A 15,471-nucleotide genomic window follows, 5' to 3' on the forward strand; every position below is an offset into this window, starting at 1 on the left:
AATAAATAAAAACAAATCTTTAAAAAAAAAAAAAGTGTGAGGTGTCATTGGATACCCAGAATTCCACCTGGTTTTTTAAGGAGAAAACTTCCTTATATATTAGAGAGTGGGGATGGTTTTCTCACTTACTACTGTATTCCACTCATCTCTTAGAATTTTAGTATCCTTAATAGGACTTTTAATAAGATAAGTAGAATATTATTATTTTTTAAACCTAGTAGAAAATACTTATATAGCAAAACTGAACACTTATTATTTCCATTTCCTAGTGTTTGATTAGCTTTTCCAATATATTTATGTAGAAAAACATGAGAATAAAGGGAGTAATTTGAATTACTTTACTTACTAGTAATTTTCAGCACCAAACATGTTGTATACATGTTAGAATTCTATTCCATGTGGAATAAAATGTGGAATTTGTTATCTGAGTTGAAGGTAATATGCTTAGAGGTCTCGAGTTTGGAGTTTGAAATCCTGGAAATTACAGTTTGTAAATTCATGGGTTAAGAATAAATATAAAGCAGTCTAACTTGGCATATTATTATAATTGTTGTTACTTTTATCTTTATTTTTTTCTCTCAAAACATCTACTCTGAAATAGACACACTTCTTTGTAGTGCTAAGTGTTTAGTTTTAAGGAGTATAAACTGATCTTTCTGTTTTTCTTTTAGATCTGCTGTGACTAATGTATTTCTCACAGAAAGGATTTTGTTTAGACCTCATACTCACGAAGAGTTAGGAGGATTTTGTCATGACAGGTGCTGACTTTATTTTCCCCATTTCACTCTGAATTCAGATTCCTTTTGCTGATGCTCTGGATTTGTTTCGAGGAAGGAAAGTCTATTTGGAAGATGGCTTTGCTTATGTACCACTTAAGGACATTGTGGCAATCATACAGAATGAATTTAGAGCCAGACTGTCCAAGGCTTTGGCGGTAAGTATTTCACTTTATTTCCACATTTGACTTGTTTACATTTTAAATTATATAGCCTTGGTAGTTTTGTTCTGTGCTTCTTTAGGGAATAAGTTGATTTAACTTTCAAAATAATATTCAAATATGATGCTACACTGGTAATTATTGAACCTGTAGGTTTTTATGTATTACTGCACATAGTTGATTTTCTTAGATTTTCTTCTTCCTAGTAATACTAATAGTGAACTGATTAATTTTGTGAGTAGTCTCTGGGTTTCTTTAAAGTCTGGTTTTTTTTTTTTCCCTTGGAGATGGACTTCATATAGGGCCTTTAACAATTAGTGTAGCCTGTGGTGGATAATTCCACATTTCTGTTCTAAATTGGTATATTGTGTTGGCAGAGGTTAGTGTAGAAGAAACTCTTTATACTTAAGTAGTAGAAACAGTCATATGCTAGTGCTACAGTATACAGCCCAGTGCTGAGTGAAATTGGAGTTATGTATTCAACAAATGGCCTATCAGTGCATTTTAGGTGATAACGTTAAAAGCATGACACTTCAAGAGTGACATTGTAAAAATATACACGTTTTACACTGTTGTCTTTTAATCTGGATTGAGATTTGGTGGCAGAAGGGGCCATCAAAGTTATCTGATATTGCTCTTTCTAAGCTATACTATTAAAGTATAAGCCTATGTCAAGTGTTTCTTGTTGAGTTAAAAATTGTGTTTCTGATATAAATAATTTGTATTATTGACTCTCTAAAGTTACCTAAACATGTATAATTCAGCTGTGTGAGTATTTGGGAAGACTAAAATACTAAAGTCTGGTTTTATTAAATGAAGTGATTTAAGAGAAGAATTAGCATAATGTGTTTAACAGCTGTCAGTGTTCTTTCTCCCTCCCCAATCCCATTTCATTTCTTTATTCTTATTGATGTTGATGGTTTACCTATCTGTGTGGTAACCTGGACTATAAACTAGTTACTAATAAGGATAGTATCTCTCATCATTGTGAACCTATATGGCAGACACTGATATTTGTCTACTGGTCAGCTATCCCCCTTCTTTTATTATTCTTGGTTTTGTTCAGCCATTTTCTCTGTTGACATTTTGGACAGCACTTTTTCCTGTGTGAAGCAGCCATACACTTTTCAGGAAATTGGACATCCATAGCTCTCATCCACTAAATGTCAGTGATTCCCAGTACCCATGACATCTGAATATTTCAGCATACATTTCAGAAAGGTTCTGGGGTATTGGTTCCATTTCTGGGCTGATCATGTTTGTCTCCTTTTACTTTCCAAGTTGTTGGTTTAGGCATGTAACAAGTAGAGTTGTGGCTGAAAAAGAGGGAGAAATTTCTGGGGGGGGCACATCTTAAAGTTTTACTTGCTAATGAAAATGGGAACATGGGAAAAAATAGTTCTTTTTTCCCCTTCTGGATGTTGTCATAACTGAATGTGATGCCTGGAACTGCTGCAGCCTCCTGGGAACATAAAAATGTAACTTGAGGACTGTCCAATTTGTGGAAGATGGAAAAAATCTGAGTCATTTTTTTTTCCCAAGATTTATATATTTATTACCTTTCCCCACCCCACCATTGTTTGTACTTGCTGCCTACTTTCTGTGCCCATTTGCTGTATGCTCTCTGTGTCTACTAGTCTTCTCTTTAGGAGGCACTGGAAACTGAACCTGGGACCTCCCATATGGGAGAATGGCACTCAGTCGCTTGAGCCACCTCCGCTCCCTGCTTTGTTGTCTTTCTCATTGTGTTTCCTCTTTGTATCTCCTTGTTGCGTCATCTTGTTGTGTCAGCTCACTGTGCCAGCTCGTTGTGCTAGCTTGCTGTCTTGCTTGTCTTATCCAGGAGGCACCTGGAACCAAACCTGGGACCTCACATGTGGTAGGTGGGAGCTCAATCACTTGAGCAATATTCTCTTCCCTGAGTCATTGTTGATACAGTTGAGTTGCTGAATTAACAAACTCTGGAAGCACTGAAACTTCTTATTACATGGGATAATAAAGTTTCAATATTTAAACCAACACCTCTTAACTTAAACCAATAAATGAAATCTATTAGCTCAAGAAAGTGAGATGTCCAGATGTAAAGTGAGCTTTAGATATAGCTTAATCAAGGTTCCAGCTGTTTCTCTACAGTTGACTTTACATTATGCTGTTTCATCAGTCTGGCTTCTCTCATGGTAGCAAAAATGGCTGTCATTAGGTCAAGCTATATATCCATATACCATACCACCTAGAAAAAGGGAGTTTCTTTGTTCCAGCATTTCTTTTCCTAGTCTTAATATTCACTGTGCTTGTAATGGCTTAGGCCACAGGCCTATCACTAAACTAATTATTGTGGCTGAAGGAGTTGCTTAGCCCAAGAAATTTAGCATATGGACTTTGATTCCCTTTTTCTTTTCCTCCCTCCTACTCATTCTTTCCCCCTTCCAACATACATTTAAAAAATTTTAATATGAAATTTTAAATTTTGAAGCAACCAACAATCTTATAGACAAATTGCAAGTAAAAAAAAACCAATTCTCTAAACCATTTGAGAATGTTGCCAACTTGATGTCTTGTCACTCCCAAATACTTTAACATGTTAATTCTTATGAACAAGGACATTTTCTCACATAATTAAAATTCAGCTGTCAAAATAAGGAATTAACATGATATATTACCACCATCTAATCCTTAGACCATTTGGGTTTTACTGAAATCACATGTGGTTTTTGGTTGTCAGTCTCTTTAGTCTCCTTCTATCTGGAACAGGTTCTTTGTCTCTCCTCTGACTGTGATGGCTTTGTTACTTTTGGATATTATGGCCAGCTATTATGTAGACTATTTCTGAATTTGGATTTGTTTGATGTTTCTGCATGTTTAGATTCAGGTTACACATTACACATCTTGAGCAGGAATATCATAGAAGTGATGCTGTGGTGTTTTCATTGCATGGTATTAGGTGGCAAGTGATTGTAATTTGTCCCAATTGTGATTGACTTTATCACAAGTTATATATCCAACAATAGTATTGGTAGTTCATAGAAATTTTCTTTTTGGCTTTTTTGCTGTTGTTGTTAATACTGGTGCTGTGAGCATTCTAGTACATCTTTGGCAGACACATTTCTTTTGACTATGAATGGAATGACAGTACAGGGTGTGGTCTCTGTTCATCTTCAATGGATTCACATTTTTTTGACATTTAAAAATATTTATTGATACAGTTAAAGATAGCTGTAATAAACGATTACATATTAACATAAATAGCACATTTTTATGAAAAATAATTATATTTTCCACAACAAAATACTGTAAGAAGTGCGATGTTTTGCATTTTTGTAAATCTCTTGAATATTTGACTAGGTAGAAGACAGCTGGATTTGTATCTGCTTCTGTGTTCAATCTATTACAATATATCATTTTGGTTGAAGTATATGAAGCAAGTATGGTCTCATGTTGATATGGAGATTATAACAGGTAACCAAGAAAGCTAGTAAGGGCACTATAGAAGTACAGAGAACAAACTGAGTTATCTCTTAAAATACATATATTAATTCCCTTGATATGTTACTTTAAAAAATTCTAAATATATATATATGGATATGAAAGTATCTGTTCCATAAACCATCAGTGATGTCACTACACATTATTTACCTTCTAGAAAACTCACTCTACAGTTGTGAGAGAATAGTGTAAAGTGCAACTTAAACCTCATGGGATTCATATTTACTTGTAATAAATTTGTTCAGATTGCCGTGGGTTGTAGGGAGTTCTAACCTCAATGTCCTTAGACATTGTAGAGTAGAGGCAGTGTAGAGACAGAGTAGAGGCAGTGACTTGCTGCCTCAGGCAGTGTTTGGTTTTTCCTGTGTGAGTCAGGACCAACTTTGCTTGAAAGGAGGTTCAGAGAGTCCTTTGTGCTATCACACAGGAGAGTGGATGGGTATAGTGGCTGGGAACCTGTTCTGAGAACTGTGGAGGGGTGGTGGGATGGAGGAGAAGGGGCTTCTTTTAGGGCTGTGGTGAAATAGAAATCTAAACCTATTGCTATGGTCTTTTTATTACTTTAGTTTCCAGTGACACGGGTTTTACCTTGGAGTTCTAGTTGGAAATTTTCAGGCTTGTTAATGGAAATAATCTTGTAAGATGAGAAAAATTGTCCTAAAGTAGATAAAAAGGCAGTTTAATTAGTGGTAGAGGATGAAATAAATCGTGCAGGGGGGAATCTAAGCTGATAAAAAGTTTTACCTCAGGTGATAACTGAAAACTTGTTCTTAACCTGTGATCATGTGATTGCTATGATAATATATCTAATCTGGCTTTTAAATATCTTTTAGGAGTGTTAAAGTTGAATATTATCTTATTCTTTGCTAATAACTCTTTTCTCATCCTCTTCATCCTTTGAGATTCAGCTGTTTCCCATTTCTTCCAGGAAGCTCCCCTAAGCTGCTAGACAGTGAGCTTGAATAATTGAAATTGAAAAAAACATTATTCTTGTGGGGATGTGCTGGTGGAAGTGTGATATATTTATTAAATAATACATGGTATAGTGTGAACTTAGTAAGGGGTCTGTGGAACAAAAAAGAATCCCTCCCCTAGAGTATACTAAGTATCCTTCTTTTTGCTCCCATAGCACTATCAAACTATGATGTAATTATTCTGATTATACGTTTTTCTCCCCAATGAAAATGTAAGCTCTTTGAGACTAAGGGCTCTGTCTTAATTGAATTTTTCTGTTGTTTAGCATCTAGTGTAGCATCTGGGACATAGGTTCAGTGCTCAGTAAAATCTTGTTGAATTGATCGATATTGCATAATAAGAAGAGCTTCCATTTGCCCTTGGTTTACTGTTTGTGCATTAGTCATTTGATCCTCATCACAAACCAGAGTGAGTGAGATAGACAGGGATTGTAATCTGCATTGTGCAGATGAGGAAAATTCTGCTCAGAGAGGCTAAGTAATTAGCCTAAGCTTATGTTGGCTAGAAATTGATGGAGCCATAACTGTATCTCAAGTTTCCTGACTGTGATTCTTAGGATCTTTTGATGAACTGTGGTTTTGAAGACATTGTGTAATCTGGGGAGTTTATGTCTTCAAACTCTGGTAAGATATTGAAAGGTTTGTGTCTTTGTACAGATAATAAGGAGCAGAGGGAGAATCTGAATCCAAGCAGTTTGACTTTAAGAGTCTGTCCTTCTAACCTCTGTTTTTACACTACCTAGCCTTTTGGCCTCAATAACTGGTTAAAGGGTGATGCCATTTTACCAAGATGTGGAAGACTGTGAGAAAAGTGCCTAAAATAAAATCAGGAGTTCTATTTTGGCCATGGTAAGAGGGAGGTGCTTATTTGTCACCCAAATGGAGATGGTGAGTAAGAAGTTGAATTTAGGAGTGTTGATTTATGGGGAGGGGAGTGTGAAATCATAAGACTAAATGAGATTGTACAGCTATGTCAGTAGAGAAAAGAGGTGGGCCCACAACTGAGCTTGGGTTTTCACACACCTCTATGTCTTTAAGCAGTGGAACATACTTTGTTTTTAAAGATGAGGTGAATGTAGTTTTATTTCTTTAAAGCAAATTCTGTCTTATTTTTCTTACATAGTGTGACTCATTTCATTTCTATTTCTGTAACTCATCAGAGGATTCTGGTAAAACTTTTACGACTTTGAGAAAATATATTTATACATTTTAAGAAGTTTCTAAGGAAATGATTAATAGGCAGGTAAGCTGCTGTATCTTGGAGTTACAGAGAAAAGAAAGGGTTTTCTTTCTTTTTTGAAAGGAATCCTTTTTCACATTTTTCTTCGAATACTACTTGAATCTGTGGCCCACCAAGTGTTTGCTTTGGGAAAATATGCTTTGTAGGCACTTGATCAAATAATTTTCATTTCTAAAGAGCTTAGAATTCTCCTATGTATTTTATCCTCTTTTTAAAAATAGTGATCAGTTTTGTTCCTTAAGCTGTAGTTAAATATAATTAATTTTCTTGAATGGTTACTTTGGAATCTTATAAGAATTTGTTTTGTCTTCTTTGTGTCTACTTGATTCCTTGAGTTTTGTATTGATTAATATGTCTTTTCTGATATTGATTTCGGATTATTTAATGTTATATTAAAGTGGCTTGCTATGAACCAGTCGTACTATAGCTAATCTGTCAATGAACAGATAAGCAAAATAATAGCAACTTATTCTGGGTATCACACTTCTCCCTCTATCATTACATTCAGACACCAGCCCATTTGTTCTCCTATGGAATGAATCTGTAGGAAACAAAATATAAGCAGTTGAAAGCCATGGAACTAAGAAAGAAGGAATTCATTTTGTTAAAAACAAAACAAATGCTCTTTCTACTTTGACACGTTTGTTGACTGAGGAAGCTAAGCTGAGTTTGATCTTTGCTCTTTTTGTGAGATACTGCTTTGTTAAGCCCTTTATAAGGTCCACTTTACAATTTATTATCTTTTCAACAAACATTTCTTTTACACATGTCAGGTTTACTGCATGATGCCTAGGGGATATAGGAAACAGAAAGTTTATAAGACAGGACCTTGGCTCTCAAGAAATCTCTAGACTAGTCGGTGGAGTGAAGATGTACATAAAGGGCTTAATGACTGGGTACAAAGAGGGGAGCTTCCCATGAGCCCTATTGCCTGATCGTGAATTTCAAGAAAAGATGGAGTTGATATTGGTTTTTAAATGATTTAACTATAGGAGAGGGATAGCTTGTAGGGAGCAGTAGCAGCAGTAAATGATTAGGAGTTGGACAAGTATGGACTTTGTTTGGGGAATGGTTAGTGGTATAATTAGTTGGAATTAATGTCTGTGAAGAATAGTGGAAGATCAATTGGAGCTGTGGGTATCACCAAGCTAATGAGTTTGGATTTTAGTCAGTATGTTAGTGGTTTCAAAACTTTTTTGATTGTGCTTCTGTGGTTAAAATATTAAGTCCCTCCCCCCCCCCATGTACATATGTACACGTTATAAAATGGAAACTTTAAAAAGGATGAGAAAAATATCAATTAAAATTTTAATTTCTTTCTCTGTCTTTAGGTTATTTTACATACATTCCTCTTGAATATCACTGTTGTTACTCAAACAGAATGTTGTTGCTGTTGTTACCACTGGAGATTTTATTTTAGGAAATAAGGATGTGAGAGCTATTTGGGAAAGAAAAATGATTTTGATATTGGGCATGTAGAGTTTAGAGGAGTAACAGGACATTTTGGTAAATTAGCATTGGAACTCAGAAGAGTGCTTAGGGATTCTGTCATAAATTTGGGAGTTACCTACTTGGTTGTGAAATTTGAAGCCATGTTAGTGGATATACTTTCTAAGGCGCTGAGAATAAAAGAGATGAGGACAAAACACCAAATGGAATACGAGGCTGAAGATGGGGATCAGGAGGGTGCAATGAGTTAGATACCACAAACTAACATGTCATTGCTGGTAAGTCTTAGCATCTTCCTCCATATGTATTTCATTTTAGAAAAAATAGCTATTGACACCATTTACAGAATAGGATTGCATAAAGTTATTTGATTAGTGAAATACTCTAGGTTTTTGATAAAACAAGTTCTCTTCATTGAAAAAATCATTAATAATGTACATGAAAGGATTAGAAAATTTCAAAGTACTATACATATGTGTTAGTCAGCCAAAGGGCTGCTGATGCAAAATACTAAAAATCTGTTAGCTTTTATAAAGGGTATCTATTTGGCTTAGAAGCTTACAGTTAACAGGTCATAAAGCGTAAGTTACTTCCCTCACCAGTCTCTTGTCATGTGTTGGAGCAAGACGGCTGCCTGTCTGCCTGGGTTCAGGCTTCCTGGTTTCCTCTCTTCCCCGGGCTTCTTTCTGGGCTCAGCTGCTCATTCTTTGGTCTCTGCAGCTGCAGTCTATCAGGTAAATGGCTCGTCTCTCTTCCTGGGGCCTTCTCTCTTTCCTCATGACCAAGCTCCTCTGTGTGGCTTATTTCCCGGGGTCCAGCTCAAAACCCCAACCTCCTTCTCTGTGGTGCAGTTTCTCTGTGAGTCCCGGTCCACCAAGGGGCAGGGACTCAGTGTCCTACTGACATGGCCCAATCAAAGCCTTAATCATTACTTAATCAAGTAAAAGTAAAACCACTGAATCCAATATGCTCTACTATGCCCAGAGAAAAAGACCAATTTACAAACATAATCCAATATTTCTTTTTGGAATTCATCAAAAATGCCAAACTGGTACAACATATTTTAGGTGTTTCATTTGAAGGGATTAGTTCATGTGTGGAATAATACTCTAAGATGCCTTCACTTTTCTTTTTTGTTGCTCTCAACAGTGCCCAGTATAGTTCTGAATTTTGTGACTGTGGAAATTAATTACATTCACAGTATTGTTCATCACCACCATGCATTACCAGAATTATTCTGTCATCCCAAACAGAAACTGTACCTATTAAGCAATAACTCCCTATTCTTTCTCCTCACTTTTCTTCTGATAACCTGTGAATTTGATGGCCAGAATTTTAATCATTCACTCATTTCAAGCTTTACTTTGTTCTCTAGTTGTCAGCAAATGCTAGTAGCATATAGAGAATTTTTAGAGCAGGAGAGAATTTCAGAGTTGTGTGGTAATCATTTGTGTGGTACATGCCCTCTGTCTTGGCAACTAGGATGTAAACTCTAGGTTTACAGATACCAGTGAATGTGCTTGCTTGTCCAATTATGTATCACAGTGCTTAGCACAATGCATTCTTTCATAAGAGGCTCTCAGTAAAACTTACCGATCAGGCTTATTTTATCCATGAAAGTTAGCCCCAGAAAGGTTTGAGTGGCTTGCCAGAACTCCTGCAGCTAAATGGTGAAGGACATGGGCCTAGATCTCAGGTTTCTTAATACCCTGAGATCAGGGTCCTTTTGCTATAGTTTGTTGCCTCCCTCAAGACCCAGTCAAGCACTGCCAGCTCTCGACTGGTTCTCTGAGCCACCCTCAAGCAGGTGTTCCCATTGATGTTTCCCCTGAGTAGGGGTAGTGCTGTGTTCAACTTAATTATCTCTGACACCTAGCACAGTGCCTTGTGAAGAGTAGGTACTCAGGATCTGATTACCTTGTGAGAGCTGCATGTTTGTATTCTCCAGATTTGTTGAGAAAACTAAAATTTAATGGGGTTCCTCTTCAGTGTACTGTTTATGAAAGGAAAGAGGAAAATAACCTGATAATATGTGTGAAGTGCTGTGCATGCAGAATACTTCTGCAATCTCAATTGCAAATGTTTATGACCTTAGAATATTCTGAAAAACCATGGCAGTTGTCTACTGTAGTTAAAATTGTTACTCTTGACAGGTTTTCTCTAGAGTATGTAAGGTGAGAGTTTTATACTTATGATGCAGTATAAACCAAGTTTAAATTCCAGCTACTCTGAGAATAGCACCTTCATTCTTCATGGTTGAAATCTCCAGAATAATCCTTAGGTTACTACTTTTGTGGTGACTTTTGTTATTTTTTTCCCCCTCAGTCACAGGGAAGATTCCCTGTTTCCCTGATCATTTGTCATATTTAAGAATTATAATTACCAATTTTAAAACCTCAACCTAGATTGAATACTTAGTAATTTTACACAGTATTTATAGTTTTTTTTTTCACTGAGCTGCATTGTTTTCATTGCTCAGAAACACAAATTTTATCCCTATTACCTACTTGTGATGAGAAAATATCAGTAGATTCTAGTTGCTAGGAAACAACTGAATAACAAAATCTTTTTTTTTTGGGTACTTGTAAATTCGATTCTTTGACAGTTCTACTTTCTTAGAACAAAAATTTATTCAGTTACTACAATGAAAGATGCATCACCTGTTAGTTTTCTAATTTAAAAATTTTGCACAGGGAGAGCTAGGAATATGAAAAATGTTACAGAATTGATTAAGTGTTGAGAGTCTAATTTTTAACAGTGACTGGACATTGAAAAATAATGATTATGTATGTCTTTGAATTTCAGTTTTCTTAAAGTTTTCTGATTCATCACAGAGAGTAATCGACACACACACTCACATACATATACACACACACACAGAGAAAGAGAACACAGGGATTTAAACCAGTCAAGTACTGTATTTCTTAAAGTAACTTTATTTTATTGAAATAGTATTGGTCACATTTTATTAAACTACCTATATCTGTTCTTTCATGTATAACACTAATAATTATGTGTCAGCGAAAGAATAAGTATTAGAAAGAAGTGTTTGGACATAATCAGTTTGGCTTTCTTTATAACTGACTGTCCACTTATTTTTGTCATAGTTGTATGATGTTTAGAAAAAGATTCTTATTTTAAGTTCTTATTTTAAGTTCAGTAACTTTTCTTGAATATCCACTCTATGCCAGACACAGACACCGGAGACCCAGGTATGCCTGAGCTACAGTTCTTGCATTTAGGGTGCTCAGAATGTTCTAGAGTAGACAACAATGTGGGGAGCTATAACGGGTCATTATACCATGTGGTCAGTAAGAAGACAAGTGTGTACCAGCCACAGAGGCAGTGCAGAAAGAGAGGGATGTACTTAATCTAGGGATCATGGACAGGGCTTTAAAGAAGATGTCTGCTCCGAGCAGGATTTTGTAGAGCTCTTTCTTAGATGTCAGCAGTCCTTTAACCTTGTCTTTTTTTGGGGGTGGGGTGGGGTGTGGAGGGGTGAGAAATAGGACCACTGCTTCTCATCTTGGTTTTTAAGGTCCTTCCTTACCATACTCTTGACTGATAACGAGCTTTGACATTTATCATCCTGCCTGCTCAATTCAGGTAGGTGCGTACTGTCCATAGACCAGTTTTCTAATTCTGTACCTTTAAATGTCACTTCTTGTCTGTTTAATTACACATGTATATTTGAGGAACTTGTCAGGAAGTGCAGAATCCATCTTCTAATTGACATGTATTGCGAATCTTGTGTCTAGAAATAAGGCTTGTTAAGATTTTATGTTTTTATCCAAGTGACAGAATTTTGTGAACTCCACTAGGCAGCATATATACTGAATTGGAGTGATACAGAAAATGTTATCTGCAGTGTTCTAGGACAGTAATGTATAAGTCCAAAACAAAAATGAGAACAAAAAATGAAAACTGTCCAATATTAGTTTATACTACAAAGAATCGAAGCATGATAGTATTGAGAACAATTAAATGCACAGGTTTGGTGTCCCTTACATTTTTTTAAAGAGGCACTAAAAGTAGAAGTAAATGTTTTATATGAGACTCTTTGTATAAAATCCTTTTTTCTTATAATTTTATACTTTTAGAATATATTTTATAACAAGGTATTGAGTGGGAGAACCTTAAAAATATCTAAAACTCTGGGGGAAGCTGGTGTCTTCTTTTTCTGGCTTGTCTGCTCTATTTCAGTTTCCCAGAACTACAGCTAGGACATCTTCTAATCCTGTTGTATGTGATTGCTGCTGGTTTACTGCCTTTTTTTTTTTTTCCTGAGGGTTTAGGAATAACCTTTTGTAATAGGAAAATAAGTAAGTCATGATAGTAAAGCCCACTGCAGGGCATTCACTCAAAAATGTGGTGGTGGGTGAATGGAATGGGAGGTGACAGAATTATTTGAGGAACCTTTCCAACTCTGCGTGTCCCCTATTCAAACCTTAAGGATCTCCTCCTTCCCACCCACATTTACAAATCTAATACTCATGGGAGTGTATCACAGCCTCTCAACTGTGTTGGGGCAGAAAAAAAAAAAGAGTATCATATACTGAGGAGTAGAATTGGGGCTGTGTATGGTTGCGGTTTGTTTAGCGTCGGTTAAATTTTTGACTTGAACCTCTGACATTTTGAAAAGAGCTTAGTTAATTCTTATTGCACAGGAAACTGGTATTTTTATGGGAATTTTTTTCTTTGTACATATACATACAGTTTGGGTTTGCCTAAGAAGTGGGCTGACAGTGACTTCCCTGTTATACAGTTAGTGGGAAAAATATTATACTTTGGTTTTGGGGGAAAAATTGTCTGGTGTTGTCTACCAGAAAAGTGACAAACAGGAAACAGAACAAGTATATAACCAACTAATAGGGTATCTGGCAAAACTTGCAAATGCTGCAGAATCCAGAAATGAGAAAAATTGTTTGAACAATAATAGCAATAAGGTTATTTCTAATTGTTTACTCTGTGAACTTAAGCATATAACCTTAATTTTTTGTGGTTCACTGAATCTCAAGTACTGAAGTATTCATAACATCATTGAGTGCACATTGATAACAAAAGCCTATTCTTTAGTCCTGTTGGTTGTTTTAAAAATTATAATTTACATTACTTATTTAAGACTTATCATATCTTAATTGTTTCATGCTTGCAACTCAGGTATTTTAATGGTGGTGTAATGTAATTTAAATTTCTTCTTCAAAACCCCAGTGAAATTTGTCAGCCCAGTGCTTGGTCAACTAAGGTTTTATAAAGAGGAAACTTTAAAATGAGACTTAAAAAAATATTTCAATAAATTCAAAATTTAATCACTAGGGTCAGTTATTATGAAAGTGTTGAGTTATTTTTAAAAATATATTTGAAGAGGGATTGAAGTGTCACTAGATATTTTTAAATGTTACTATCTAAAGATATAATGACTGTGTCATATGATTGCTATCATACTCCTATCCTTTTGTAAATCAGTACCTCAGATACATGAACTGGGAAGAAAGGTGTGGGCTGAGACTAGTGAGAAGGTAGGGCCCAGATAGGCCATGTGAACGTTTTTGGGTTGTGGTTGAGTCTTTTTTCTACTTGACCACTTAGGCTTGTGTCTCATGTGGAAAGTGAACTTTGAAAATTAAATAGCAAAATGTTATTTATTGGTTTATTCTTTATAGGAGGCTTGCATTAAAAACTTGCTTTGCCAAATTGTCAATTTTTTTTTATAGCTTTAGTGTTTCAATGTGCACATTTTTATTTAGAAGCTTATCTTAAAATCTTGAGATTTTAATATCGTAGTAATCACTTAAGTAATCACTTAAGCTTGTTTCCAAAAAAATTATGGTTGTCCTTTGTGACACTATGATTTTGTTCATGTACAAGATTATATTTGTTGAGTTGCAAAACAGCCAAGCAGACAATGTCAGTGAGCATACTAAATTGAGGTGTGAATTTGGTTATGATCTAGAAAGTAGAAAACTGAACCTGGAAGAAGATATAGAAGACAGATTACTTCCTCATAAATTTGAAAACAGAAGAAAACCAAGTAAGATGGATAACTAGAATGTTAAATTCTATAATCATCCCATTAAAAAAAATCTTGTTATCACATTGAATATAAAAGTCTAAGATAATGGAAAGAAGACAATAATATTCAATATCTTGAGGGAAAAAACAAACTAATACAGTGGTCGTCTTTTGAGTTCTGTTTAAAATATTAAGAAAGAAATCAATCATCTCTAGTGACTGAAAAAACTATATACTATCACAGAAATTACTTCTTTTGATAGCTCCAATGTTTTACATGTTTTCCCTTTTATTTCATAACATTTTGGTTAGGAAATTTATCCTTTAGCAAAAGGATTTTATCCTTTAGCAGAATGTTTGTCAGTTGTGTACAGTTAGTTATTCCTAAGGCTATATGTGTATACACACACACAAACACACATACACATGCAGAAAGAGAGAGAGAGAAAGAGAAGATAAATTTGAAGTTGTTCCCCGCCCCCCCCTCCCCCAACTTCATGTAGTTCTGAATCATTTTTCTTAGGTGAAGAGCCTCTGAATTTTACTGATTTTAACTGAAGAAACAGCCTGCTGGGTGATGGTGGTAGTGGTGGTAGTGGTGGTGGTGGTGGTGGTGATGGAGGCAGGTTTCTAATTTTTTAGTAAGCACTTACTGTATGCCAGGCACATTAAATATGTTATATATATTGCTGATTTAATCCTGTCAGCAGTGTTTTAAGGTAGTTGTTATTAGTATGATTTTTTCTGATGAGGAAGACTAAAACTTTCAAAGGTTAAGTAATTTACCCATAGTCATGAAGCTAGTAAGTCACTGAGCCAGAATTCTAGGCCACTGTACTTGAATTCAGTTTCTCTGCTCATTATCTTTAATGGTGTCTTTTTTTTTTTTTTTTGCGGGAAGAGACACAAATATGTTTTCACTTCCTTTTTCTTTTTGATCAATGTTGGCAATACTAATTGTGTAAATCAGTACCTTACTCCAGAAGCGATGGTGGAATTAGGGATTTTACTAGTTAGAAAAATATCTTAAACCCACAGTTTAATAGTGGCTTAAACAAGTAGGGGAAGTTTTTCTCACCCAACCTAGATAGGTGTTTAATCACTTTACTGCAGTAGCTCAACAGTGTGGTGGTATGTCTTTTTAATCCTATACATTTTTCCCCTTAATTGTTTCTCCATCCTGGAGAGATGGCTGCATAGTTTTCATATTCATGTTAGAAAAGTCAAGCACCCCTGACCCTCTTCTTTAAGGGAACAAATGCTATTTGTAACTATTCCAATTGGCTTCAATAGTTAAAATTGTTACTCTTGACAGGATTTTCTTCATGTATATCTGGTGGGCATGAACTGTATTCTGTAATGAATGGATTTGGAGG

General features: G+C 35.5%; 1 protein-coding gene across 2 annotated transcripts in view; it reads left to right on the plus strand.

Annotated features, from left to right (window-relative positions):
• Nucleotides 1–15,471, plus strand: part of PRIM2 (DNA primase subunit 2) — a 309,771-nt gene that overhangs the window by 61,896 nt on the left and 232,404 nt on the right. For both annotated transcript variants that reach the window (XM_058306925.2, XM_071218530.1), the window contains exon 7: nt 797–934. In XM_058306925.2, the coding sequence (XP_058162908.1) occupies nt 797–934 (138 nt within the window). The remainder of the gene's footprint in view (nt 1–796; nt 935–15,471) is intronic.

The sequence above is a fragment of the Dasypus novemcinctus genome, chromosome 11 (genome assembly GCF_030445035.2).
Source record: "Dasypus novemcinctus isolate mDasNov1 chromosome 11, mDasNov1.1.hap2, whole genome shotgun sequence".
In the NCBI taxonomy this organism is placed as follows: domain Eukaryota; kingdom Metazoa; phylum Chordata; class Mammalia; order Cingulata; family Dasypodidae; genus Dasypus; species Dasypus novemcinctus.